Raw genomic sequence first — 25,390 nt, 5'->3', positions numbered from 1 at the left:
GTAGGCACTTCCGGTGGAGTGATAAGGCTGTTTGGCGTATCAGCATCATGCTTCCCTATTAGTGGTAAATAAATGCATGATATCTCGCATTTTGGAGCGTGCATGGCCCTTGAAGAGGCAGATGTGTTCAACAATTACACTGATAATCAGCAACATAGGCGATCCTAGTACTCTGGTGATCATAGAATGTGCGCATAAAGTCTAAACAGGGCATATTGCGAGCGACCAGTTGACTTTTCCATATATCAGAAGCTTTATCGCTCATGCATGTTTGACACAAACTGTCCACAGGGCCAAAGTCTTCTAGACTTTGGCTGTCACGCAGTGCATAGGCCATTGCAGGTATTGTTGGTGGTAGATGTCGAGGTTACGGCGAATGCCAGTGAGGATATGTCTAGGCCAATCTTGAAGGAACCAATTCCAGGTGAGCTCATTCAACAAGAGAACGAAATATGAAAATATGACCAATGCCGGCTGGTCCCTCTGCTGAAGTCCAAACATGAAAACATCCGGTAGTCTGTAGAGCCACCCGAAGACGCATGGCCATAGAAGCGCAGTTGTTATGGGCGAAATGGGGCTATAGATAGCATCGTAGCACTGGTGAAGTCGTTCTAATACCGTAAAGTAAACTGAATAACGCGGGTCTTGCGTGCCAAATTCAGACTCTATTAGATGTCGCAGCTGGCCCATCCAATAACCATATTCAGAAGCGATAGTTGAACTTCTGACGAAGCCTGTTGTCTCTGCGTTCGATTCTGACTCGGAACTCAATTCTCCTTCATCACCCTTTAAAACTACATCTGGTGAAAACAGCTTGCTGCTTATCTCCAATACTGTCCTGACACCAATGAATAAGGATAGGAAGCCAGGTTGGCCATCATCTCGGAATGCCATGTACTCGCCTGGTCGCGGCCCCATGGCGAGTGAGCCGATGAAGATGTGCACCGCGGCGGTGTAAATTGCATGGCAATTTTCTTTATTCAAACGTGGCACTGCAACTGCCACTTCTCGTATGGCAATGTTATAGTGGCGTTCGGCTACCACATGATAATTATTTCCCTGTATGGCAGACTGTTGCTGCTGCATAATTTCTGGACGCCGTGCTAGTTGAAAGCCCGAGGACGCAAGCAGGAGGCGTAGTACGTACGGGAAAGAGAACCCAAGGCGGGTAAGTTGAGAGTGGTAAATTCTCGTTGCACTTTGATAATCTGAAGCGCCATAGTCCGTTGGACTTACGAAGTTATGGAACAGCTCCATATCGACGATGCTAAACTCAAATGGTCGGCATGGCAATGCTGGAAGGATTCGCTCAGATGAGGAAATTTGGAGCAGTTGCGTTACCAGGGACTTGCGAGTTCTATGTGCACGCTTTGGTGGCTTGAAGTTGGATTGATACGACGAAATGAAGGTATGACGCTTAGCTGCCACCTTAGATGCCTTTATTACCGGCTGTGAATTGGCGTTGGAATTTGCTTCCTCGAGCTGATAGTCGCACACGACTGAGTGGCGCAGACAGCCATTGCAGGCTGGCCTCACCTCATCACACTGAGTAGAACAGACCGTCAGTTGGACATAATAGTTGGATAATAATTACTGAGAGTGTACCTACTTTGACCCTGCGGCGTTTACAATTACCACATCCAAGACGAGATTTCCGATGTGATCTACGAGAGCCATTGGCAATCGCGTGGAGAGACATAGTATATGTGACCCAGTACCTCTTGGATAAGAGGATATCATTGATAAATAGGGTTGAAAAGGGAAATAGCAGCCGTAACTGAGAATCGTCGCCAATACTTCGGAGAAATTCTTGCCGCCTCATTCAGAGGCTCAGTCAGCATTTCACCCGGTCTAATTGGTCTTGGCTGAGGAATGCCCCATGGCAACAACCACGGAAAAAAGAGATAAATTTAATTTCTAACATGTCCTTCGTCAGGGGCTTTCAAACTCTCAACCATGGGAGCACTCTCAGTTAGATATATGCAGGGGAGAAGGCAGCCCTGGGAATACTGGTCCTTCTAGCATTTGCTGCCATAGTATTGCATCCCAGTAGTCATCCACCCAGTCGCCCACACCATCTGAGGCGATTTGGTCAAATCTAATATCAGTCATCACTTGATCAGGGCGCTGTGTAGGAAAGGCTAGTTTTCTTCCTGGTTCGTTCGAATCCGAACCAGCAGAAGCCGAAGGGTGGTGTATTCTCGTTAACAACCGTAGAATGGGGCATCGTTGAGATCGGACATTTTCGCACTCTCTGCTCCGTCCCTCGCAGGTCTTGATGCTTTTCCAACCATGATATCATGCTTCCTATGACCCTCTTGGTATTCGCCCAGACATCGTTACCACGTGAGAGCTCTCCATGCTGTTCGATAGCCGCCAGCGCGACTCCGTGAATTCTTCGCCCCAACCCAGTTGTCCTTTCCCACCCGAGGTCGGACAACAAAAGGACCTTTGAAAGTACTAACAACGCATACCAGAGATAGGTGTAGAAGGATAGAGGGAGGTGGATCGCAATTCCTGGTACGATCTCAAGGAAGGAGGCAATGAAGCTCTCCGCTGATGAGATGAGGTCGTCAAGCTGGTCCATTTCATCAAGAAGGAACGTGTCATTCCTGTGGTAGACTATTTGTCCAAGAATGAGAACTGGTTTGACTTTTAGTTCAAATACATAAGCGCCTTTTGTATACCGGCGGTTAGTAAGAGACAACAAAACCCACTGCGGTTGAATAATATTGTGCAACCAGGTAACTCACAGGTGTTGCTTCTGTGCTCTCTATGCTCATATTTCATACCTTGAAATAAACAAAATTCGTTGTCAAGCTCCTGGATTCTAGCCTGCAACCTCCCCTCTCCATTTGAGGGTGAATGTGTATGCCTGGGAAGATTGCCATTGAATACTTCTGCACTCTTTTGAGCCAGCACTTGCACGTCTATATATCTTTTCAGAAGTTGATCGGATGAAAATTCAGGATTCTTCATCAAGTCATCGCAGCATTGATTGATCCAATTGGTATGTTTCATGAACAACTGTTGTCGAAAAAGTGACGACCTTGTTGCAATGTCAGTGGGTTCCAGTAAACAATATGGTAAGTCCATACACCGAGCACAAATAGAAGGTTCCTAGCAGAGCCCTCTTTCCAGCCGCCGAATGGCTCGCACTCAGCTGATGCGCGCTTGCGGGCCTTCCTAAGCTGGCTGCAATGTTCCGCATGGTGAAATTTGGTTCCCGGTCGAGCCCAAGGTCAGCAACCATTGTGACGGATAGTTGAAGGAACATATACATGTGCGGCAGCATTGACTCCCAGTGATAGTGGTACCACGCTGTATAGACAAGAAGACCTAACAGGAGATCTATGTTGCGCTCGTTATTCATAATGATACGAGTACTGATAGTTCGCTGGACTTCATGGTCCAAATTCTTTTGTAAGGCCGGTCTTTCCTCCGTACTGACAGTCATGATAGTCATGAACAAGAAAGAGTATTCTCGGCGGATACTGATCGCATTCACTGAATCTGGTATTATGACAAACGGAAACTGTGGCATTTTGACCGTGCGAAACTTGCCCAACAGTCGATTACACTGAGCCAAGGTAAGGATGCCAATAGTCAACAAGTCGCCGGGCTCACCCAAGTCAAGGCGCGGAGTGATGGACATTGTGTGTTCAATCGACGAATTATATTGGCGTAGAGTCTGTGGCACTGGCTCATCCCCGGACATGCTTTGTCCACAAGCCCTCTCGCCCTGTGGCTCCAGTCAGACAACGCTGAATGCTCCCACATAGCAAAAGATCAACTTCCCCTTTGCGCTAGCTGATTGCGGAGCTCATTGATCTGGTCTTGAAGCTCATCGATCCGGCTTTTTCTGCCTGGATTGATCGGCAGAGTACTTGGGAAAACACAAGGACGGCCCAATCGAGAGCACCGTTGACACTCTTTATCATTGTCCTGTATAGAACATTTGACTTTCAACTCAATACATCTAAACATGCGTGACGCCTTGAAGATTGCCGTCGATTCATATTGAACTAATATATAACTTCTTGTTGAGGGAAGAGCGATCGCAGATGTCGTTGAGGGTCGGAGAGTCGGGATCGGAACCGGAGTCGGAGTCGGGACGTGCCAGACGCGTTGCATGTCAGTCAACATTTCTACAATTAGGGTTAATATATTATTGCTACCACTTAGTATTTGTGTTCAAAGTGATGTTAATGGCAAGTCCCCGGCTAACCATGAGCTACGTTAATTGATCTTGATCACTCCAGGATTCGGCGGAAGCTCGGCTGAAAATATGTATCCGATTATCCCTATCAAATTTTCCTCTATTAATAGGCTCAGAACCTCTGAGACAAGCTGTTGCGCCTCTCCGCAAATTAGAGTTACTAAACTATGTCTGTCCTTATTCTGTGTTTCCTAACACCCATGATACTGCAAAGGACCTAGGACATCGTAGAAGTTGGCTACGTTCTAAAGTAGAGCGACCGGAAGACCAAGCATAAGGGGATTCCACCTTAACAGAAGACTAAAAGCAAAGACAACTCCTGGATACCCTTCTAGAACCATGATCTTGTCGCTGAATACTCTGTAGTACTGAATTCCTTCAGCCCCTTAACTATGAGGTAGTATCGATTACCTACTCCGTGCTTGAATAGGCATTTCTGTCGGTAATATATTTAGAACACTAGCTAAAAGGCACTGAGGTCTCCACAATTGACAGATCAGCCAACCACATACAAATGGAGCCTGAACCAACGAGTTGGGTGAAAGAGGGAAAAGCTTGGCTAAAAGGAAAGGAAACGCGAACGCCGATCGCAATCATATCGCTAATGAGTGCCCCCGACTGCCGGCGCTCTTTGGTCGGTGATGCCTCATTCCCCCACCAGACCATTCGAACACCAGTTCAAGATGGGACTCACGTATTGTGGTCCGAAATAAGCCATTCCCGAGTGTTTATCCCTTTATGTGACGTCGCTCACCGATTCTTGACAAAGCATTTCACGCATCGGACAGCGAAGATGTTCAAAAGATGTTCTAGCAGTGTCTTGCCATCTGTCCTTGACGCCTTGATGAAAATGCGCATATGCTTCGCCCTGTGCTACTCCGTAGGTTGATACAACACAAGTAAACAGTAGCAACAAACAGAGCTATTGATCATGGCATTCATGAAGGCAAAAGATATGTTGCATGTTATACAGCCCATGTCTTCTAAGCATCCCAACAGCTCATACGGGATGCGCAATAAATTCTGTTGGAGAATTCAGACCGAGAGTGATTGAAAGAGGGGATTGCGCATATATGGTGACTATATGCTTCAGTTTGTTCAGATTATCCAGCCGCCACTAAGACGATGAGGGTTGCGGATTAATGTTAAGATTCTCCGGCCATCAGGGTGCATGTTTCAGCAAATGATTTAAACTTTGGATAGGTGCCGATGTTGAGATGATAGGCTAAGTCTATGCACATACGTGGACAAATTCAAGTCCCGGAAATTGCCGGAAAATAGTACGCTCAGATCTTTCTGAAAAAGGATCTAATGAGGTCTCACGGCGTCACAGGTATATCTGAGCGTGCTGGAGCCCTTCATACTGAAGCATCGCAGTTGGTGAGCGGGGTTTGCCCTGAGAGAGGATGCGAGACAAAGAAACATCAAAGAGAAACAAAGAATGGAAAGAAATACGGATGTTGGTTCTATGCGCCACCAGCTATTCGAACCTCTTGGAGCCTGTAAAGAGAGCTGTAATAATATAAGACTCTATAGTTATTCATGCTGCCATTGGTATTGTCCGTAAGATGTGCTTCCAGGAGTAGCGCGGGACTAGGCCCTAAGCGAGTCCGATACCCACACCAAGCTGGAAAGCCGTGGTGGCTAAGAAAATGGCTCGAGGAGATTGGCTGTGAGACGGTGGGGTATCGAATCTAGTACTGCGACCTGTTCCTATCCTACTATGGCGTAGTTGGTGGTCTACTCCCGACAGAGCTAAGTGCAACAAGCTATGCGCCCAAGTGCCGTTCCTGGCTCCGGAGGTGGGCCTCGGAATGTCACTGAAATCTGACACCTAGGGAATAATTCAGAATTACTCCGTAATGAACAGGCCCACCCAGACTCTATATAAGGATCGACTGCCTCCCCCCCCGAGAGGCTTTCCGACATCCAAGCTACTTACTCACACTCCCTTGCGTCAAGCCTGAAAAGCATAACCTTAAAAGGTATTCACACAGTCTTTGATTGACGTAGATCATGCCCGGTGACTAATGACCTACAGTCCTTCAAATCACATTTAATCTGCCGGTCAACATGCGTCTCGCCTATCTCATTCTCTCTGTCTTTGTCGCTGCCGTGGCTGCGGTGCCGAACCAATGCACCCCCAACGGTTTGCCATGCGATTCGCAGACTCCTTGCTGCTCGAAGCTCTGCGTCATCAAGGGTGATATCGGCAGCCCCAACGAGAATGGTACCTGCATGTGAGGGTTGGAAAGTTGAAGTGGACTTGGCCTTGTACCAGCTATATACAGTCGAGGCTGAGGAAGGAGGGGCTAGAGGGATGACGGAGTTGCACACGGTTCTTGATTTGTCCAAAAGATACCACAATCACGAAGAAATGTTGAAACCAGCCAATTACCTGATTGCCGAATACGATTCGTAATTTGCTTTTTCGCTTTTCGGGGAGCCAGCTCGTTTCGGGTGTCATTCGACCCCATCGTATCGGTTTGGGGTTGTAGAATACCAGTGGAAATCCCTTTTCCAGCACGGCCATGAGGAATGTGCAGATACTTACTTCATCGAGTGCCCACGCTCCATAGGGGGCAGTTTTGATAAGATCGACAAACTCATGGAGGATCCGCCGTTCCGCACAGTCGATCTTTGTCTCGCGATCTGAACGGTCCAGGACGAGTAGATCGTTTACTCTTTGAGGTTAATGATATGCGACGTCATATTCTGGGTCCCGGCCGGGGAGGTATTCGAGAACCAAAAGTTGAATTCTCAATTGTTTACAGCAGGAGAGGCGGTTGACGTACAATGTCCAATCTCTTCATGGATGCCCCTGATATCCGGACCAAAATTGGAAATTATTCTTTGGACCCATGACCCCTGAGCTATACCTGATTAGGAAGGCACACCTTTTCAGGCTGTCAGGCAGCCAAGCCCGATCCCTTTCAAGGTTACCTTTCTTGCCTGAGGCATGAAGGCCGCCCTCATTGCTAACCTAAGAATTTGTTTGGATTGTATCCGAAGCTGAAATAATATCACATTGTACAATCCAGATTAATTCCACCAGTACCTCGAGAGTATGCACTCGTGCTGCATTCCACACACATATTAAACCAGGAACAATACCAGCCTTCTGCTAGTTGGTTCCATACCCAGGTAAACGCTGCTTCTTCAGAGTCGATGTGTCTCCCGCTTCACTACTAGTACCTTGTAGAGCCCTTGAAGGAGGAGATTGGTCCGTGGGGCGTTCCATTATCGAGCTGGCGCCCGTGTCCAGACAGTATATACTGTCACTGCGACCGGGAGGGGGCGTTGGAAGGGTATGGGGGGTCATAGGGGGCTTGTCGAATGACTCGAGGAGGGATGTGATCTTATCAGGCTCTGTGGGCTTCGGACTGGAATGATGAACTGCACCGAATGTCAGGTAGGCTTAGTTTTTGACGACCCCCTATGAAACTGATCTCACAGAATACTCACCCTTGTTGGGAGACTCACTGTCTTGGAGTGTCAGAGGTTGATTAGTTGGAGAATGATCAGATTGCCGGTTGGGAGCAGCGGCATTTCTGTCATTTTTCGCGGTAAGAAAGTCTCTGATTGCCTCCGCCCTGCTCTCCTCGATGTCCTCGCTGCTTATCGAATTGTAAGTCTGCTTCAACCACCTCATCCTTTTGAATTTGCCACCTTGTGACAAGCCTGCTTCGAAAGGGTCATTGGGTTTGTGGCATGGCGGTCACTTTATATCCAATCCAGCGCCCGCGGCAGGCTCTCTGCAAAGCTGCTGGATACTGGCCAATCCCACACCGTGTCTTAATATGAAACAACTTGCCTCATAGGCTTTAATCTAATTGCACTCCCTAGAAGATCTCCGATCCCTCGAGCCGAACTCATCAATCAGGATTTGAATATATCCCATTTTAGAAAGCGTGTCCACGCTGATTTAAGACAGTGGCGAGCTGAACACCAACTTTGCATGGGCCTATTTTAGCTTGGGATCGGTTAGGGTGTCGGATGGTTAAAGCTGGAAAAGTCAAAAAAGCTGTCAATGGCTATAGAATAATCATCACTAGTAAATTTTTTCTCTCTAGGATACCCTTCTTACTGGCGCAACGATGGAGAATGCAAATAAATTCGCTTCTGGTTGCCCGCACCAACGCAATAGTTCTGAGGAGGTGAGAATGATCTTAAACTGTAGATGGCCTCTGTATGAACACCACCCATAGCGAGCATACTCGACGTTATTCCTACTTGTGTACATTTTATCAATATTGAATTCTGTCGTGAGACTGCCCTTTAGAAATTGGGAGCAAATGGAAACCACCGGAGTAACTAACACTAAGCTTGGTGTTCGATTATGGATCTATTCCCACATGGCTGGGTCTCCGCATATAAGACATCGGGCACATGTTTTCCGTCGAAGGCTATAGCACATTCGATATGTTTCAGTTTTGTTCACTTATTCTTACAACCGTGATTGGTTTTTACAGAAGCATTCATGTTCGACAACCGATACACAGGTAGGTTCAAGCGGGACTATACATGCATTTCAGATTGTGCAGCAAGTGTTCATCTGAATACACACAATGTATGGATATTGTTAGTCCACATCAACCATTTTAACGGTAGGATGTATGGAACACAATACCGCACTAGGTATTACGGATCTTATAATATGGCACTTCAAATCTCCTATGTCGTAGGTGCGCTAGGCTATGGGCCCCGAGTTGTCCGGTGAAACCTAACCAAAGAGAACTCAGGCGGAGGAATTCACCTCTAAATACTCTGTGCCTGACAGACTGGGCATGCCCTTCTTTAGAAGATAGTTGTGATACCCCGGCTCTTACCCAAACTCTTTATGCATATTCTACTTTATGGGTTGATGCCACTCTACCACGCTGTAGCCTCTTTACCCAACTTCAAATAATCCTATGACCATATTACTATAACTCACCAAGCCACATTTCAAATCTGTGCAATGGGGGACTGAAGTGAGACATTCTGTAACGGCGGCTTACTATTTAGACCACTCCAGGCTATTCTGAATCGTCGATTCAGAATTATGCTGGCCTTTTGATCTTGTGGAATGCAGTGTCCTGGCTTCATCTCTTACACGTTCCCTGACTTAACACACACTTAAAAAATTATCGCGAAGAGCTCAAAGCCAGCCAGCCAGCCATTCCTACCTCTCAGGGGTCACCAAGCGAGATGCCCCCAGCATAGGGGTTTCCCCGGCTCAGCCCGGAAAAGTAAGACAGTCACTCGCGCCCACGGTATAAAATGAAACATGCTGAGAAGTGCCCCGGTAGCAATTCGATCTTGCATTGATCGCTTGAAGCTACCCTAAAATTATCACAGCACCGACAGAGATCCACCTATCACTGAACGAGTAGGCTTGCGGGATCCACTGTTTCGACGCGGATAAGGGCCCAGAACGTCAATGATCCACAGTTTTGTAGATTTCCAATCCATTGCTTGGAGGTTTTAGCCCCAGAGATAAAAGTAGTCAAGTTCCTGGGATGTCAGGACTGAAAAGATCGCCATTTGCCTAGTAGTTTTCGAGAGACAAAGCAAGTTAAACGAATGCCCTCTATTGGCGGAGGTCTACACTAGTATACAGCGGAAGGGATAACTTCCGGCACATTATATTCTGCTTGAATCGATGATTGGCTTTATATTTGTCTTACTTTCTGGACTGTAGGATACCGTTCAGCAGTGCGACCAACCATTTCATATGTGCTGTATGACTAGTAATAGTAGGCTAGCACGATGATATCAGCAATAATTTGAGAATATATGCCTGAACACTTGTAGAACCATAAGCGGCATCTTCCACACCGATTTCACGCAGTGTTGTGACGTTTCGACTCTTGTCCAGATCATCTTTAAACCACAGCGAACTATTTGAAGCGTCTATTCTGCATGACTTCAATTCTCCTCGGAGGTGCCAGGAAGCGCCCATCGTCCGAAGAACTTAATAATAATTGGCGTTGCATCCAGATACGTCCCATTGGGATTGTCACTATTCGGCCGCACACTTGGCCAGTCATGTCCCAACCCTTGAATCCGGTAATGGGTAACAATCCCAAGGCCACCACCACTCCCATACTGATACTCCTGTACATTACCACCGTACAACTCCTTCGTCTTGTTGTGGAGCCCGTACCCCAGTCGCTTCGACCATTCACGCACGAAGTGCGGGATAGAAGGAAGACATTTGCCGCGCCGGCCACCTCCACCGTAAGGAATTGTCTTATCCGCCGTCCCATGAAATTCAATTATGGGGATCGAGGGGCGACCGGGAGAACACTTGATCGGTACCGTAGCAGGACGGCACTCTTCCTCAGAGACATCCTGATAATAAGCACCCGCGACTGGAGCAAAGGCAGCAATCCGGGTAGATGCTGTTGGATCACAGGCTAGCAGGTTTGTAAACCCCCCGCCGTTAGATTTGCCTGTTGCGTATACACGAGCAGAATCGACGCAGTACTTTCCCTGCAGGTCGTCGAGCATTTCCATGGTGAATGCTACGTCGTCGACGTCTTTGGAGTGTGGATCTCCCTGCCATTCTTTCTGTATGCATGTTAGTGTAATCATCCCACTGATAAAGGATAATAGAGCGATAATGACATACGTTCAGCCCCTGCGGATACACAGCAATGGCATCTGGATTCCAATCTTCGTTGCTGAATTGAGACAGCTTCTCCTGGCTTTCCGCTGTTTTGCCTCGCCCGTGAAATGAGAATATGAGTGGAGCAGGTTTGTTCACATCATAGTTAGAAGGGATGTGGAGTCGATAGAATCGTTGAGTGCCGTCTGATGTGGTGAAATTGACCCCGTAACTGGATCCGCCAGGGCTCTGGTTTGCTGGTAAGGGTTTTCCGCAGCCCGATGGGCTGGTGGCGCTGGCTAGCCCAGCAGCAGCATAGAGAAAAATTGCCGAGAGAAACTTCATTGCGTTTACCGGGGGTGTATCATGCGCTTGCTTATCTTCACGGGAGATCAAGGCTTCTGTATTCTTCAGTTTTCTGCGGGTGCGCCCTGGCTTATGCAGATCCTTTACCCATTCTGGAAATATGGGCCTGGGAAGACGCAACTAGGAGATCGTGCTTGGCAAATGGTCTCTTCGCATTCACGACAATGAGTGTTGGATTGGCATAGCTCTTGCCGGCTGGGATCTTTCCTCGCATCCATCCAAGATAGCAAGAGATCGCAAGGAAGTGACCGCTTTAAACCAATATCCTTACCAGTCGAAAGAGTACCGAAGGAATTGGATTCCATAGCCCAAGGCGGCATCGAATATCCAAAAGCCCCTCCATCCGTCCCATCGAGGGTCCATGTATTCGTGTTAACTCCTTCAGGTATACATCAATGAAAGAGCCTGTAATGCTAAGCAGATAATAGTGGCATTTCCCTTGAGAAAGGGTTAATGAGGACAGTTTACTAGACCCTTGGCTCAAAATGAACCAACGTTGGGAAGTATCACCATCTCGGCACATCTTGGCTCACGGTAGGTGCCTGACTTATCTTTTAAAGTAGGAGAACATTGACGACGATTGTTGCTACACGAGCCCTCGAGTCAAAGCTGAGTGAAATCAATGAATAGGCAGAAAGAGCCAGACCGTACAAAACACGTATATAAGGGACACTTTCATTCAACAACTATATATTGAACCACGGAGTGATACCGATAGGGCCATCTGGAGCTATATAACAATCTTCATCGCCCAGGCTTGCGGTGCATCTTCCATGCAGAGCTCGTCCCAGTCCTGTCGTCTTCCTCGATAGCTTTACTCATACTTTGCTTGCGATTTGCATCATTCAGCGATCTGTGGGCATCCTATTCTTTGTATCCTCACGATAGCATGGAAACAAAGGACGCCGCCAGCGGTTCTCAGGAAGGGGGAGTCGACGACACGCAAAGTATAGACAAGAGTAATCTAGAATTATTGCCAGCCGACCTTTTCTGGATGATTGCTGACCTTCTTCCCTTGGCCGATGTGTCTGTATTCAGCAGCGTAAATCACACTTTTTACAGGACATTGCAACCATATCTGTACAAACTTGGTGAGCTCCTTCTGATAATAAAGATCTTGATCCAGCGCCCCACTAAGCATGACTTGCTAAACAGGAAACGCCGAATTTCGGAATAGCCATTCTGTAACGGACACTCATACCTGGCTTGAATTTGCCATAGGTCTTGGACTTGACGACCTCGCCGTGAGGCTACTGGACAATGGTGCCGATCCCCGCATGCAATGCACATGTAAAGGAAACGTACGTTCTGAAAATGCGGTTTTTCTTGCTACCCTGTTTGAACGAATGGAGATCTTCAATAAGATAGATATCACGAAGAGTGATATTTACGGGCCCTACGGTGAGCCAGAAATAACACTGCTTCAGCTCGCCTTGGGGAATGGAAACTTCGCGATGGCGCAAGAGATCCTTGAACGCGGCCATGGCGTGAACGACCCAATAAATAAAAACTTTACCCCTCTACACTACGCAGCATACATTGGAGAATACGAAATTGTGAAACTATTGCTTCAACTGGGGGCGGATGTGCATCATGTGGGCTTCCGGTTTGTGAGCATTACGCCGCTTGGATGTGCATTAGCAGCGAATATTCGGTACCCTCATCATGACCGAGAGAAGATCATCAATCTATTATTAGAGCGAGGTGCAAGTGTGGAAGGTTACCCAGGGCCCAGGCATCTTAATGTCGCAGCTGCCCAGGGGTATATACCTGGAGTTGAGCTGCTGATCCATCATGGTGCTATAGTGAACGGCGACCGGTATGAAAACACTACAACTCCACTCCACTTTGCAGTGAGCCTCGGTCACTTGGAATGCGTCAATGCCTTGCTTGAAGCTGGTGCTTCAGTCAATGCTAAGACCGAGCAAGACAACACACCACTTCACTACTCAGCTGGCCCCTGCGTTGAGTATTATCCTCAGTGGTGGGTTCACGAGGGGTTCCTTCATTACCCACGGTTTGAGAAAACCGCAAACTGCATGGAAACTTTACTTAAAGCAGGGGCTGCAGTGGATGTACAAAACCATAACCGCGAAACGCCACTCCACAGGGCAGCTCGACATGGATGGGTAGCATGTGTCGAGGCTTTAATCAATGCTGGGGCTGTACTCGATCCAAAAGACAGGGACAATATGACACCACTCCATATAGCAGTGGCATGGTCCCACATTGATTGCGTGAGAATGTTAGTTGAACGGGGAGCTTCGGTTGGCCTATTGGCGGATGGCCGGAAGTTGATCGACCTAACGACACAAACGCAGGAAGGAGTGGAAATACGCGTGTTTCTCGAACTTCTCACCCCTCGGGCAGTTGATGAAGTAGAAGGAACTGAGATCTCATCGCCTTACCATGAACTGACTAACGGTTCCGATGAAGACACTGAGGACGTGGTCGACTTGGGGGCCAATCCTAGTGAAGAACAGCCCGGCAGTTAGATGCGTCTCAAGGAATGAAAATACCTTCCAATGGTATCTTGAACACGGTTTAGTAGTTCTCAAAATAAAGTTTGCCGTTGAACAATAGCACGGCAGTAGCCTAACGCTCCATGATGTTAGCGATTGTGCAAAAGTTTTAGATTGTAGCCCAGGAAGGCTCGAAGGTTAGAAACATATAAAGGATAGATTCACTCGTAGGTGCTCCCCGTACCCTATAACTGACCTGACGATAGTTTCTTTCCAGCCCTACTTGGAAAGGAATAATAGTGCTAAGAGGTTCCAAGCGGCCAATGTGGAGCACCTTGATTTCAAACATTGTACGTGTGTAAAGCTATACGGACGCAAGAGCGATTTCATGTACACTTATACCAGAGATGTGAATAACTCTTGACATTTTCTTCCATTCGGGCTTTTCTTATAGTTTTAGGATCGTTTCTGATGTGTTTATAGTACTATTCTGTGAGCGTTTCTTGTATATACCAACCAGGCTCTTTGAAGACGCCCTGCAGGCTATATTATGATGTTATGCGGCCAGGAAACAGACATTATACTGTATAGTAAACTCACAACTTTTCACCCCAGAAAAATTAATTAAGACAATATCTCCCGACATGCTCGCATTCCTAGTTTCTGTTCACCTACCCTCTTGTCACTTGAGTTGAGCGATGGTGAAAAGCAGACAAGTTACTCGTCCATCCAGACGCCATTGGAGCCGCTATACTCTCTGGTGAATAAACCTGACTGAACAGCCAGTCAATTCCAAATGTGTGTATGATCAAAAGTAATTTATTGAAGAAAATTTCTAGGCAGAGCAAGTGTGTGTCATACAATGGGGATCTTATGAGGCCGGGCGGGAATGCTCGGGCGAAATTCATGTATAATCTACCCACCGGATATCATCGGCGAAGCGGTACACTCCCCGCAGCCCTAGTAACAAGTCTGTCCGAGTCGAGTGTATAGCCAATGCTTATTACGAGATCCTTCGCAGAGGACAATCTCATAGGGCAAAACCTGTGTAAAAGTCCGTTTTATGCCTTGATCTTCGGCTTCCGAACCATACAATACAGCTACAAAATTAGCATAACCCACAAGCAAAACAGACCAACTTACCTTGCAAGCATCCTTCCCATCCACACAATCAATCTCTGTGACTAAGTGAAAGCCCAGTTTCTCGTAAATAATGATATTCGGAACTCCCTTCGAGCTCTCTAAATAACATGGCATGCCATCACGGTCCGCCTGCTGCGTGACAACCTCCACCAGCTTCCGGCCCAGCCCCATCCCGCGCATTTCCGAGCTCACAGCCAAGACATTACAGAAGTAATACCCACGCGGGTCGGTCCAGACTACGTCGTGGGTTTTCCGCTGCAACTCCTTCCACATGTTGTACCGGTGGAGGTTGAGGCCACCTCGTCCGCCGAAGCGGACGTTGAAGAAGAACTGGCGGAAGGAGAGGAGCCAGTCCTGGGCCCAGACGGACCAAGGAACGGGCTTGGAGGCCGGTTGGGGAGAGAACCACCAGCTGACGCCGACGACCGAGCGAGGGTGCTTGTCGCTGATAGGGACCTTGGCGACGTACATCGGGGTGTTGCAGTTCAGGCCATATTGAAAGTGGGCGGCGAGGGAGGCGGCGTTCCGGTGGATATTGTACTATTCATCATCATGCGTTTAGGATCTATGCAGCCTTTTTCTTTTTTTCTCTTTTTTTTTTTTTCTCTCTATGGATGGGCTTCAGGCAGCCATATATAGATCGATAATTCGAGACTTACTTCTGAAGAATCGAATAACCAGTGGAAATACGGATCCTCGGCAAATGCCGTCTGGACGCATTCTACGGCCTCAGGAATGTCCTGTTTGGTCATGGGGACGATCTGGAGCGCCATATTGAAAGTCTTGGTCTCCGTTCTAGCGGCTGATATTCAATTTTTACTGTGTCTGCGAATGGGCTGGGATAACGCAATGGTATAAGAGTGCGAATGGCGGCGAAGGGGGAACAAGGATAACGCCATCTAAGGTCGACGAGCCTCGCAGAAGAGAAGGACGGACTGTACGACAATAGGAGGACGGATACGAGCCGGAGAGGAGATGCAATACAGATGAGCAGCTCTTGTGGCGGATTTGAGACTTTTGGATTTTCTATCCCTTCAGTGCTGAGCATGAGCAGTCGTCTTATAAGGTCTATCTATCACACAGCCTTTAGCCCTTCCTGGCAGTTCGACGCGGATGGTTGGATTGTACATACAAATCCCACCCTGACCAATCAACGCCCTCGGTGATGATCACCTGGCCAAGCCGCTAGGCGAGATTAGGCAGGTTCTGCCGTTATCTGCCGTCAGCTGACCTCTTATCATGCACCTGATGGCTGCCTCAGGCCGATCCGCGATGAGTCGACGGGGCTGAACGTCATCAACCCTGTGCCACGGCAGTACTCTGAGGGTCTCGCATCATGAGCACAAACACCGCCTGGCCGGTGCCACCGTACTCTGCATAGTCAATCACAAGCCTCTCCATTTCGTGCCACCCGTACTTGCGGTAGAGCGGGTATCCCTCGATGGTGGCCTCAAGATAGATGCGCGCGTTGCGGGCATCAGCTTGTTGAGTCCCCCACCGCAGCAGTTTGCTGCCGATCCCCTTGCCTTGGTATTCGGGTGAAATGGCTAGAATATCCAAGACTATTGTTTTGGGTGACATTAGTAAAGACCGTGACAGACAAGCTTCACGTAATGTGGGGAATGTACCCAAACAGCCAAGAAAGGAATTGAAACACAAGGCGACAAATTGCAGAAACCCACGTACCCATGTCATCTTTTTTAACGTTAACAGCCCTTTTCTCTTTGATCCGCTTGAAACCGGCTTCCCAGACATCTTCCCTCATTTCCTTTGGTCTTAGGCTTGCTGCATTCGCCACCATCGCTCTGCCCTCCTCGGATAACTCGACTTTATTTTCCTCCCAGGGAACTGTCCAGCGGGCATACCCCACTATCCGATCAACGCTGGTATCCACCGCGGAGAAAACATGGATATCTGGGGACTCCATCTTCTCAAGACAGCGAGCCTGTTTCATCGGTATACAGATCTCGGGCTCGATCCCCGGCAGAGCATTTAGCCACATTTGTTGATGTCTGAAACTGGCTATATTGATAGCGCCAAGGGCGGCTGCCTCAGACTCAGTGGCGTAGTGGATGTCAATATTGTTCGTCATATTGGATCGATTCAGCTGCACCATAAATTGGCTTAGTGAGAGATCACTGCATGTTTACGTTAGGGGCCGAGGGGCTGTTGATAAGAAGGGCGCCAAGGGGACCGGGCACCCGTTTAAGTAATAAATGAACCTCGGCCGTTAGTCACTCACGAGAATTTAGCCGGTTCGCTAGTAGAGGACAGAGAAATCACTCACTGTCTGAGCGTTACATCGGTTTACCATCACGTGTGTTGTAGGCCCTAATGAACATGCCATATTAAATGAAAACCAATGTCGCTTGTAAATTTCCAATATTATCCATCGCAATCGTAGTCTATATACAGCAATCAACAGTATTTTAAAGATTAGGCCCACTTGCCCAGCATGCCCATCAGGACCATACCGGCTATCAGGGACACTCCTCCCACCAACACTTTTGGCAAGGGCGCATCCAGCAACTCGCCTCCTTCAATCACCCAGTCTCTCGCCCACATATCCACAACACCCACCCACACCAGAATACCAGCCGACAAAGCGTCCAGTGTTCCCAGTGCGATCAGGGTGCTTCGCGCGTTGCCATTGAACGAGTGCAGCACTCCCATTCCGATCGCCATTCCGATCGGCGTAATCAGTGCAAAGGTCCCTGCCATCACGGCTTTACTGGGGAAGATGCGACCCGGAAGCATCGCAATCCGTGCTCCGAGTGCCAGACCTTCGAAGAACTGGTGGAACACAATAACCACCAGCAAGGTCTTGTAAAAGGAGTCGCCCGCGACTACCAGCGTCAAGCCGATCAGGATACTGTGGAAGATCACACCCGCTTCCATGACCAGTACTGACAGTTTCGTGTTAGCACCATCACCGCCGTGGCTGTGGCTTAGCTGGGTGAGCTGCATCGTCCGTGGTGCTGTGTTTTCCTTTGGATTTGCGGACTCATTGTTCGATGGTGTGTCCTCGCAGCATTCCGAGGCTGATTTATGTCCACGGGCTGCGATGAAACGATGGCCGATGAATTCGGTGAGGAAGGAAAGGAAGATACCGGCCATCACGACGGCGGACGTGGTGGCTTCGTAGTCGAGCTCGCCGAGGCATTCGTTCGTGAACATGAGGTTGGCATGGGTGTATAGCTAAACACGATTAGCAGGGTTCAGAAAGCTCCAAGAATGCCAGCCTCACATGAACAAACGCGGTGGACAGGATCACACCAGTACCAAATTGCTTGATAACAGTTGCGGCCATAGTATTGATCGTGGGAAAGGGAAGTTTAACCAGCAACATCGGAAGGAAGACACCAAGGGCACTTGTGACAAGTACCACGAACAATGTTCCAATCCGCAGTGGCATATCATAGTCGCGACTCTGGACACCGCAGGATTTCTCGCTCGACCCTTCCGACTCGCCTGCACCGACGCAGTGCCTAGTTCTGTTAGCTTCTATTGTTTTGGTCATAGCTTATGTCTTTGTGAAAAACATACTCAACGCCAGCATGGAAATGACAGTTTAGTTCGCCGCTGGACTCGCTACTGGACTCGCTGGTACTCTCGCTTTCACCTCCGGTTTCGCCCTCTTCCAGAATCTGGACATCGTTTCCATCTGCGTCCAAGCAGTACCTATGGCGGGTGAGATAGAGTCAAATCCGGCCTCGAGGGGTATACTCACTGTGAGCTACCGTGGGAGTGGCAACCGGTATACTGCGCGGGCAGCTCTCCAGTTGGGGTCGCGGTCAACGATACCTGCACCTCATTTCCTTCGCCATTTATGCAGTAGACGTCGTCACCGTGGTTATGACACCCCGTCACTGCAGATGACTGTGCAGATGAAGTTGTAGTAGCAGACACAGACGTGGCCGTCGCCTGTGCATGTGTGGTGATGGGGGTCTCTTCGCCATCAGCCCCGTAGCAGTACTCCACGCTGCCATGTGTGTGACATCCCGAGTAGGACTGTGCATGCACCACGCTGGCTGCAAGAGACGCCACAAACAACCCCCGAAGAATATTGACCATGATCTCTGTATCACAACTTCAATGTCAAGTGAAGAGAGGATAATGAGCCGAGAAATCAGTTCTTGATCAACTACTATTTATCCCGCTGTTCTCACAAGGTGTCACCCTATGCAATGACTCGCTTAGCAGGCAGTAATTTCGACTACTTGGAAAAACCGCGCCAAAGTCGGATTTCTCCGACATGACGGCGTGCTACTAGTATTGCCTTCTGACAGAGATTTACCCTTCCGCCGAGAAACCTCGCGGGCTAACCCCCAAGGTATCTGTGCCAAGCACGACTGTCTCCTCCGCCAAGAAGCTTCCAATGATTATACCCGCCTTTATATTGAATCATATTGGACAATCCGAGATAAGACCGTCGAGAATGAAGACGGCTTGTTTCCCCCAAGGTCCTCTACCAAGCCCTTGGCATGGGCCGCCCTTTCCATGCCCACGATGTCTTGGCATCATGGTTCATGCTGATATCTGACCACGACATGTTGTATGTGCAGGTTTAGTAAATACGTGGGATGTTGGATTGTGTGCATGTCAGGAGATGCTTTGCCAGCTTCTCCTAGGAATTTCTACAGATGTCTCGCATCATATGATGCCTTGCTGTCGTTTCGGACATGATTCCATGGTCACATTACAAGCCTTCACCACCTACACTTATCATTCAGAATGATATCAAGCTTAACCACAAGGTGCTGCTTGGCACAAGATATGGAAATTATGATATTCCTATGCCATCGCTTCCAGATGTACCGAAAACTCTGAATACGATCCGTCAAAGCACTTGGCAACAGCCACGACAAGAAGAGACAAGCACCGGATCCAGAAACCACAGTATAAAAGCCCATATATCACCGTGATCATGTAGATCCATAGACTCCAAAAGCTCCCCAAGTATCTATCCCGCCCTAGCCAAAATGGTAGCCCTCATCCCCTTCCTCCTCTTGTCCACCGTTGCGGCCATTCCGGCCCCCATCGCTCTCACCACTCGCGAACAAACCACCCCCCATGCCCCATCCCCCTGGGATGCCGGTGCAACGACCCAGTACCCAATCCACCAAAGCTGCAATGCGACCCAGCGTCGGCAGATTGAAGCCGGCCTCAACGAGACCATAGCTCTAGTCGACCACGCAAAAGCCCACATCCTCCGCTGGGGCAATGAAAGCACGATCTACCGCAAATACTTCGGTAACAGACCCTCCTTTGAAGCCATCGGCGCCTACGACATCGTCAGCAACGGCGACAAAGGCAGTGTGCTATTCCGATGTGACAACCCAGACGGCAACTGTGATAATGAAGGTTCGTACTCCCTCCCTCCCAGTCCACCAAACAGGTCTAAGTCCCATCCCTATACTAACACGATGAATAAAACAGGCTGGGCAGGCCACTGGCGCGGCGAAAACGGCACCGCTGAAACCGTCATCTGCGATCTAAGCTACTCAACCCGCCGCTCGCTGACCTCCATGTGCTCCCTCGGATACACGATTTCCGGGTCCGAGACGAACACCTTCTGGGCTGCGGACCTGCTGCACAGACTCTTCCATATGCCCCCTATTGGACAGAGCTGGGTGGAACATTTTGCGGACGGGTATGGAGAGGTTCTTGAGCTTGCGGCTGGGAACAAGAGTACCTCCACGCGGGACTCGGAGACACTGCAGTATTTTGCGCTTGAGGCTTATGCGTATGATATTGCTGCGCCGGGGGTTGGGTGTGTGGGTGAGTATGAGGAAAATGAAGAGGCTGCGGATGATGCTGCGGATGATTTGCCTGAGGTGAGTTTTATTCTTGTCTTACTTCTTTGGGATGGTAGCTGATGTACCGTAGAATTGCCATACTCATGAGGGTGGCGAGGTGCATTGCACTTAGATATGGTGGTTGGAGACTCAAATGTTGTGCTCTTGGAGTATTGAGCATGATGCGCATGAATTAGAGCCGTCCGACACAAAAGGGTAATGGTTGTATGAAGGATATTAATATCTGCTACCATGTATATTCACTAAGTCATTCTTTACGAGTTATGAATCCGAAAGGTTTTCAGATAGAATATGATGCTTTCCGATGCCAGTACGAAGCTACCATGAACTGATCCTTATATACATGAGACAAAGGTATTAATCTGTAAACACTGTTACATCCTTTTGACCTCTGTCATAATAAGCATGGAAAACTCTTTCATAGTAGGCCCACTGAACCTATATTTCTTAAAGATCTGCCTTGCTCTTCCACGTATTGTCCACTGTTACTTTGTCCACAACTTCCGATACCTTTCTCAGGTCCTTCGCGGCAGCATGAAATACTAGTATCTGTTATACTATACGGCTATCCGATTGATCGTCCTGCGAGCACACCACAATATGTAATCGTGCATCCGAGTTTGCCATAAAACTGAACTCCTGTCAAAAATATCATGATGTAAATATTCAAACTCGGTATACCCTACCTTGGCGATGGACCACAAAGAGTAACACCGCTTAACTTGGCCAATTATGACCTACAGCCAATATTTTCTAGGACGGTTGTACCTTTGAATGGTCCACAGCCTTCTTCCCTTCCTAGTGATTAGGTAGCGACGGCGCAGGAAGCAATTATCGTGACCCACGTCTCATTGTCACTACAGGGGTGACCCCGTTTCGCAGATGCATCTATACCGATTTGTTGCTCCGTCATTCCACCTAATGGGAAAAGTCGGAGAGGCAGGCAAAACCGACAGGGGAACGCATATCGTTGTCAACATTTCCGGAGTCTTAGCAGTGCTGGTCCGCTTACCCCTGTTGTTCCCCTTTCGACTCGTCTCCTTGATTATTTACTGGGTCAGGGCGGAGATAGAGTTTCTTGAGATAGATAAGAGTTGTAACCAGATAATGCTAAGCTTTTCTGGACAGTCACGCCTTCTAGGCCAAATTGACGACAATCCGGGGGCGGACCGGATGAAGGGAATTAAAGCAATCTTCCATACGTAGCCCTTGGCGGGCACTGCCCAGTTTTCGTGTACTAATGCAGCTAATAAAAAAGGAAAGGCAGCGGTTGACACTAATATGTACATCCTGGATGCCCGTGCCCCACTCAGAGTGGATTCTACTTCCGAGGTCCTCGAGATGGCAAAGATAGCTGCTTCTAGATTACTTGGGATACACTTCAAACGTTCCTGTCATTTCCCTCCCACTTTGCTCCGGTATTACTGGTGAGGGACGAGCTTGGTAGACTTGTCAAGGCGCTAGTTTTCGGACTTTGATTTGTGATCACTATTGCATCAACCCCTACCACATACTCTATAAGATCGGCATTAATGTTCGTGCCAGAATGGTATTGGAAGGCAAGCCGAGCTTTGGGCTTGTAAGTACCTAAAGGCTACATGCCTTTTACCCGAGTACAGTCTATTGTAGCGTCAAGATGTATGTGCTCGCTGGTGTCGTGGTCCATGCATATTGTTCCATTTGTGGGACTTATAACCCTCAGTAGATGTATGCGCCTGTTGCATTCCGTCACAGACATGGCGGCAAAGCTTCGCAGACTACGAAATTTCAAGTTCGCTCGATAGTACCATGGCAGGTCCTGACGGCGGGTTGAGTAAGTACCCCTTTGCAACCATCATAGTTGTCGGTTTCTCTGCTAATAGGTCTGGGTCATCGTATAGTACTTCAATGCTATATCCACTGCAAATGGCACCACGATCTCATAGGCAGGTATGGCTTCGTTCTGACTGACATGTGTGCCAATTCTCGACAAATGCTGCCATGGTTTGAATGCATCCTTGTCAGAGTGTAGACGGCCTTGGGGCTATCATTGGTTACTCTCCTCTCAATGGTACCATACGGACAGGGAAGTGCATAGTCCTCTCTCAGAAGGACAAGGTTCTCCCAATTCAATCAAGGATACCTTTCTGTCCGACATACCACCGTCACCAGAATCGAATCTTCCCTCCCCCACCTCCGCTGTTGGGCATGATACCGCAAAATACAGGAGAACTAGACCAGACGAAAAGACATAAAAGGGCATCAAACTCCCGCCAAAAGTCAAGCAAAACAAGAAACCTTTCCCATCTTCCTTACCGCTCTCCTCAAGACCCCCAATCCCACCAATACGCGAGACTTTCTATCTCCTTCCTTGTTCCACAAAATGAAACTCCTCACCAGTATCCTCGGTCTCACAGCCATTGCCGGAGTATCCGCTATGCCCACCTCCAACAGCGCCACCACAAACACAATCACCAGTGGCGAGTTCACTTACAATGGCGAAGGAGTCGTACGTCCACTTTCTCTAGGAATGAATACAAGCCCCAATCTAAGTTGACAATGTCAGGACTTCTCCCTTCAGTGCAGCGGTGGCATTAACCCGCCCCATGCGGACTGCGAGCCTGGAAAATGCCAATGCCGAGGGGACTATGGTTGCTGGTCATGCCAAGGTGGACGCATGCAGTGCCAGCCGGGACCGGGCTCTGGAACTTGCTGGACCTGATTTGGGGGTCCTATCTCTCTAGATGTGTATGTCTCTACGTATATTATTTATGTTTGTGGATATGGGAGAAGGAGGAATGTGGGGGGTGGGGGGGATTGTTAAGCAATGCTTTTCTACGAACTGTCACTCCAGAAGAATTCGAAATTTGGCTTCATCCTGTTGAAAGGTACATGTAGCGTAGTACATGGTTGTATGGGGTAAGAGTTATGCATACTTGATCCTATTTTGCTAATAAGAGAAAGGTTCTAATGGTCATGGTTTAATCTGGGATTAATATATCAAAACCAAGGGGAATGAACGGAGGCAGAGGGGGCTGCAGACACAGGTGGTAGAGAACAGTTAATAGATACTGGGTCTAGGGTATGAGAATACTCGAATCAGTATAGACGATCTGACCTATAATAGAACTCTCAAGGAAAGTATGAAGTAGTATTCACTCTAATGGAAAAATGTGTCGTTTTTGATTACAGAATACTAAGGTCCGATCATCCAGGTGTTGTATAGTACTCTTTTATACTTAGTAAATGGCAAGAGGCATATCACTCTTCATTTAATACCCACTAAACGTCCATAGCTGATCTCAATATAGTCAATATCTCTGGATTGTGAAGAAAGCATTGAACCCCCTTCAAGTGACAATGGATACAAACCCCCTGATAAACGGTCTCTATTTCTTTGCCGTATGCAGGCCTGCTTGGTGTAACAGCCAAATTTGTAGCAGAACAGATCAATTTCGCTTCGTAAGTATATCATCCAGGTCGTAGGTCACCAACCAATCGCCGGCAGGCTCATGCTCCGGCAGTTTAAGCTCCGGGTTGTGCCTGTTCATTCCCCTTGCAAACAGTACTCTGGCATAAAGGGGGTCAAACACGAATGTCGTTTCGCCGGTCACAGAGTTTTTGATTTCCGCCGTAGCCAAAATCTCGTCTATGGCGACATAGTCCTCCGGATTCGGTACAGTTGCCTTTTCGATTTGTGTCTTGATATGGTTTGCAGTCTCGGGATCGAACCGGGTGTCGATGAAGTATAGCTTGTCTGGGCCGGCCGCTGCCACGTATGGAGTATCTGGCGCCACAACCTGGAGGCCATATCCGGTGTCGATAACCTTTGGTACGTAGCTGCCCCGGTATTCCTCTTGGAAGGTTGGCGAGCCCTCGCATGGTCGGAACGGGTTCAGAAGCATGGTGGTTATTAGTAGAAAGAGCATAATATTGTAGGGCAAATTGACTAAGTAGTCTGCTTCATATTTTCATGTGTGCTTCTGCGTATGTCGTTCTCTTAAATAACCTGTCGAGGACTTAGAGACCAGAGGCATATACGCTAGAGAATCAATGGCGGTTTACCACGCGCTAAAAGTTAGGATCAATTTGACCTTCGAAAATATGAGTAACTATTGGCCACAGCATTGCTATCTCTGAAGACCCCTGCATACAGAGCCTTGCAGGCTGGCCTCGCGATTGGCCACCGCATTGCTATCACAAAGCTACCGTTGCTTGTCAATGTTGCTGCCTGTGCTAGTGGCAGTTCGTGCTCGTGGTGATTGATGATTCGTGCAGCAGCCTGGCCCATCCATTTCCAAGGGCTCCAGCCGCAAGGGGGTCAGAAATTAGTACAGTGTGTTCAGAGAAACCCTGACACTGCCTAAGATCCATCACGTGAAAGGCTCATTCATTGTACCTTCCCTATCGAGAATGAACAATTATTAACCATATCCTAGTCCCTCAGCTGCGCTAACTCATCACTGAGAACGCCTGCTTTTACCGCAGAGGATGTCCAAGATCTCGCACACTTTCCCGAAACACAGTCTTCAGCAATATGGATGCGGAGTGACTACACGTCAAAAGACATGGCACATCATATAGGTGGTGCCTGGGTTACGACGGATGATGGTGAGAAGAAATAGAACAGAAAATGTTATGACGGTATTAGCGGTGTGGATATCAAAGGTGTGGATAAAAAGTGGTATGTGCGTGTTTCAAAAGCGAACAGGTCATAGCTCGTCTCATTGTACGGTACATGCAACGATAACAATGGAATTGTTATCGGATGTCGTGTTTCAAAGTCTCCGGGCATAAGAGGTTTTTGTCT

At 48.2% G+C, this 25,390-nt stretch overlaps 10 protein-coding genes across 10 annotated transcripts; 3 read left to right on the top strand and 7 right to left on the bottom strand.

Moving 5' to 3' along the window:
- Window positions 1–430: 430 nt before the first annotated feature.
- Window positions 431–4,019, bottom strand: BDV37DRAFT_292958 (uncharacterized protein; the record flags this gene model as incomplete). Its single annotated transcript, XM_032089279.1, has 7 exons — window positions 431–483; window positions 639–1,545; window positions 2,210–2,676; window positions 3,160–3,719; window positions 3,761–3,764; window positions 3,795–3,945; window positions 3,978–4,019. The coding sequence occupies 7 exons, from the start codon at window positions 4,017–4,019 to the stop codon at window positions 431–433; spliced, it is 2,184 nt and encodes a 727-aa protein (XP_031943102.1).
- A 2,117-nt stretch (window positions 4,020–6,136) lies between these two features.
- Window positions 6,137–7,011, bottom strand: BDV37DRAFT_244653 (uncharacterized protein). The gene has a single exon (XM_032081572.1). It carries the CDS (start codon window positions 6,750–6,752, stop codon window positions 6,501–6,503), a length of 252 nt encoding a protein of 83 aa, XP_031943101.1. The 5' UTR covers window positions 6,753–7,011; the 3' UTR covers window positions 6,137–6,500.
- A 3,118-nt stretch (window positions 7,012–10,129) lies between these two features.
- On the bottom strand, window positions 10,130–11,156 carry BDV37DRAFT_292957 (alpha/beta hydrolase family esterase; the record flags this gene model as incomplete). The annotated part of the gene is made up of 2 exons (XM_032089278.1): window positions 10,130–10,774; window positions 10,836–11,156. 2 exons carry the CDS (start codon window positions 11,154–11,156, stop codon window positions 10,130–10,132), a joined length of 966 nt encoding a protein of 321 aa, XP_031943100.1.
- A 910-nt stretch (window positions 11,157–12,066) lies between these two features.
- Window positions 12,067–13,672, top strand: BDV37DRAFT_281613 (ankyrin repeat domain-containing protein; the record flags this gene model as incomplete). The annotated part of the gene is made up of 2 exons (XM_032086856.1): window positions 12,067–12,268; window positions 12,333–13,672. 2 exons carry the CDS (start codon window positions 12,067–12,069, stop codon window positions 13,670–13,672), a joined length of 1,542 nt encoding a protein of 513 aa, XP_031943099.1.
- Window positions 13,673–14,389: 717 nt separating this feature from the next.
- Window positions 14,390–15,394, bottom strand: BDV37DRAFT_244652 (GNAT family N-acetyltransferase). The gene is made up of 2 exons (XM_032081571.1): window positions 14,783–15,394; window positions 14,390–14,739 (listed from the first exon to the last, which is right to left on the bottom strand). The coding sequence occupies exons 1-2, from the start codon at window positions 15,251–15,253 to the stop codon at window positions 14,701–14,703; spliced, it is 510 nt and encodes a 169-aa protein (XP_031943098.1). The 5' UTR covers window positions 15,254–15,394; the 3' UTR covers window positions 14,390–14,700.
- A 684-nt stretch (window positions 15,395–16,078) lies between these two features.
- On the bottom strand, window positions 16,079–16,874 carry BDV37DRAFT_281611 (GNAT family N-acetyltransferase; the record flags this gene model as incomplete). The annotated part of the gene is made up of 2 exons (XM_032086855.1): window positions 16,079–16,344; window positions 16,469–16,874. The coding sequence occupies 2 exons, from the start codon at window positions 16,872–16,874 to the stop codon at window positions 16,079–16,081; spliced, it is 672 nt and encodes a 223-aa protein (XP_031943097.1).
- A 344-nt stretch (window positions 16,875–17,218) lies between these two features.
- zrfC (putative ZIP Zinc transporter) lies at window positions 17,219–18,856 on the bottom strand (the record flags this gene model as incomplete). Its single annotated transcript, XM_032086854.1, has 4 exons — window positions 17,219–17,980; window positions 18,030–18,270; window positions 18,329–18,463; window positions 18,513–18,856. The coding sequence occupies 4 exons, from the start codon at window positions 18,854–18,856 to the stop codon at window positions 17,219–17,221; spliced, it is 1,482 nt and encodes a 493-aa protein (XP_031943096.1).
- An 865-nt stretch (window positions 18,857–19,721) lies between these two features.
- Window positions 19,722–20,832, top strand: aspf2 (major allergen Asp F2). Its single transcript, XM_032091377.1, has 3 exons — window positions 19,722–20,146; window positions 20,222–20,619; window positions 20,672–20,832. Exons 1-3 carry the CDS (start codon window positions 19,765–19,767, stop codon window positions 20,711–20,713), a joined length of 822 nt encoding a protein of 273 aa, XP_031943095.1. The 5' UTR covers window positions 19,722–19,764; the 3' UTR covers window positions 20,714–20,832.
- A 2,131-nt stretch (window positions 20,833–22,963) lies between these two features.
- On the top strand, window positions 22,964–23,302 carry BDV37DRAFT_281608 (uncharacterized protein; the record flags this gene model as incomplete). The annotated part of the gene is made up of 2 exons (XM_032086853.1): window positions 22,964–23,089; window positions 23,147–23,302. 2 exons carry the CDS (start codon window positions 22,964–22,966, stop codon window positions 23,300–23,302), a joined length of 282 nt encoding a protein of 93 aa, XP_031943094.1.
- A 727-nt stretch (window positions 23,303–24,029) lies between these two features.
- On the bottom strand, window positions 24,030–24,485 carry BDV37DRAFT_281607 (uncharacterized protein; the record flags this gene model as incomplete). The annotated part of the gene is made up of 1 exon (XM_032086852.1): window positions 24,030–24,485. The coding sequence occupies one exon, from the start codon at window positions 24,483–24,485 to the stop codon at window positions 24,030–24,032; it is 456 nt and encodes a 151-aa protein (XP_031943093.1).
- Between the last annotated feature and the right edge of the window lie 905 nt (window positions 24,486–25,390).

The sequence above is a fragment of the Aspergillus pseudonomiae genome (assembly GCF_009193645.1).
Source record: "Aspergillus pseudonomiae strain CBS 119388 unplaced genomic scaffold BDV37scaffold_21, whole genome shotgun sequence".
Classification (NCBI taxonomy): domain Eukaryota; kingdom Fungi; phylum Ascomycota; class Eurotiomycetes; order Eurotiales; family Aspergillaceae; genus Aspergillus; species Aspergillus pseudonomiae.
The sequence above is the reverse complement of the archived record's forward strand: the minus strand, read 5'-3'. Positions and strand labels throughout refer to the sequence as shown.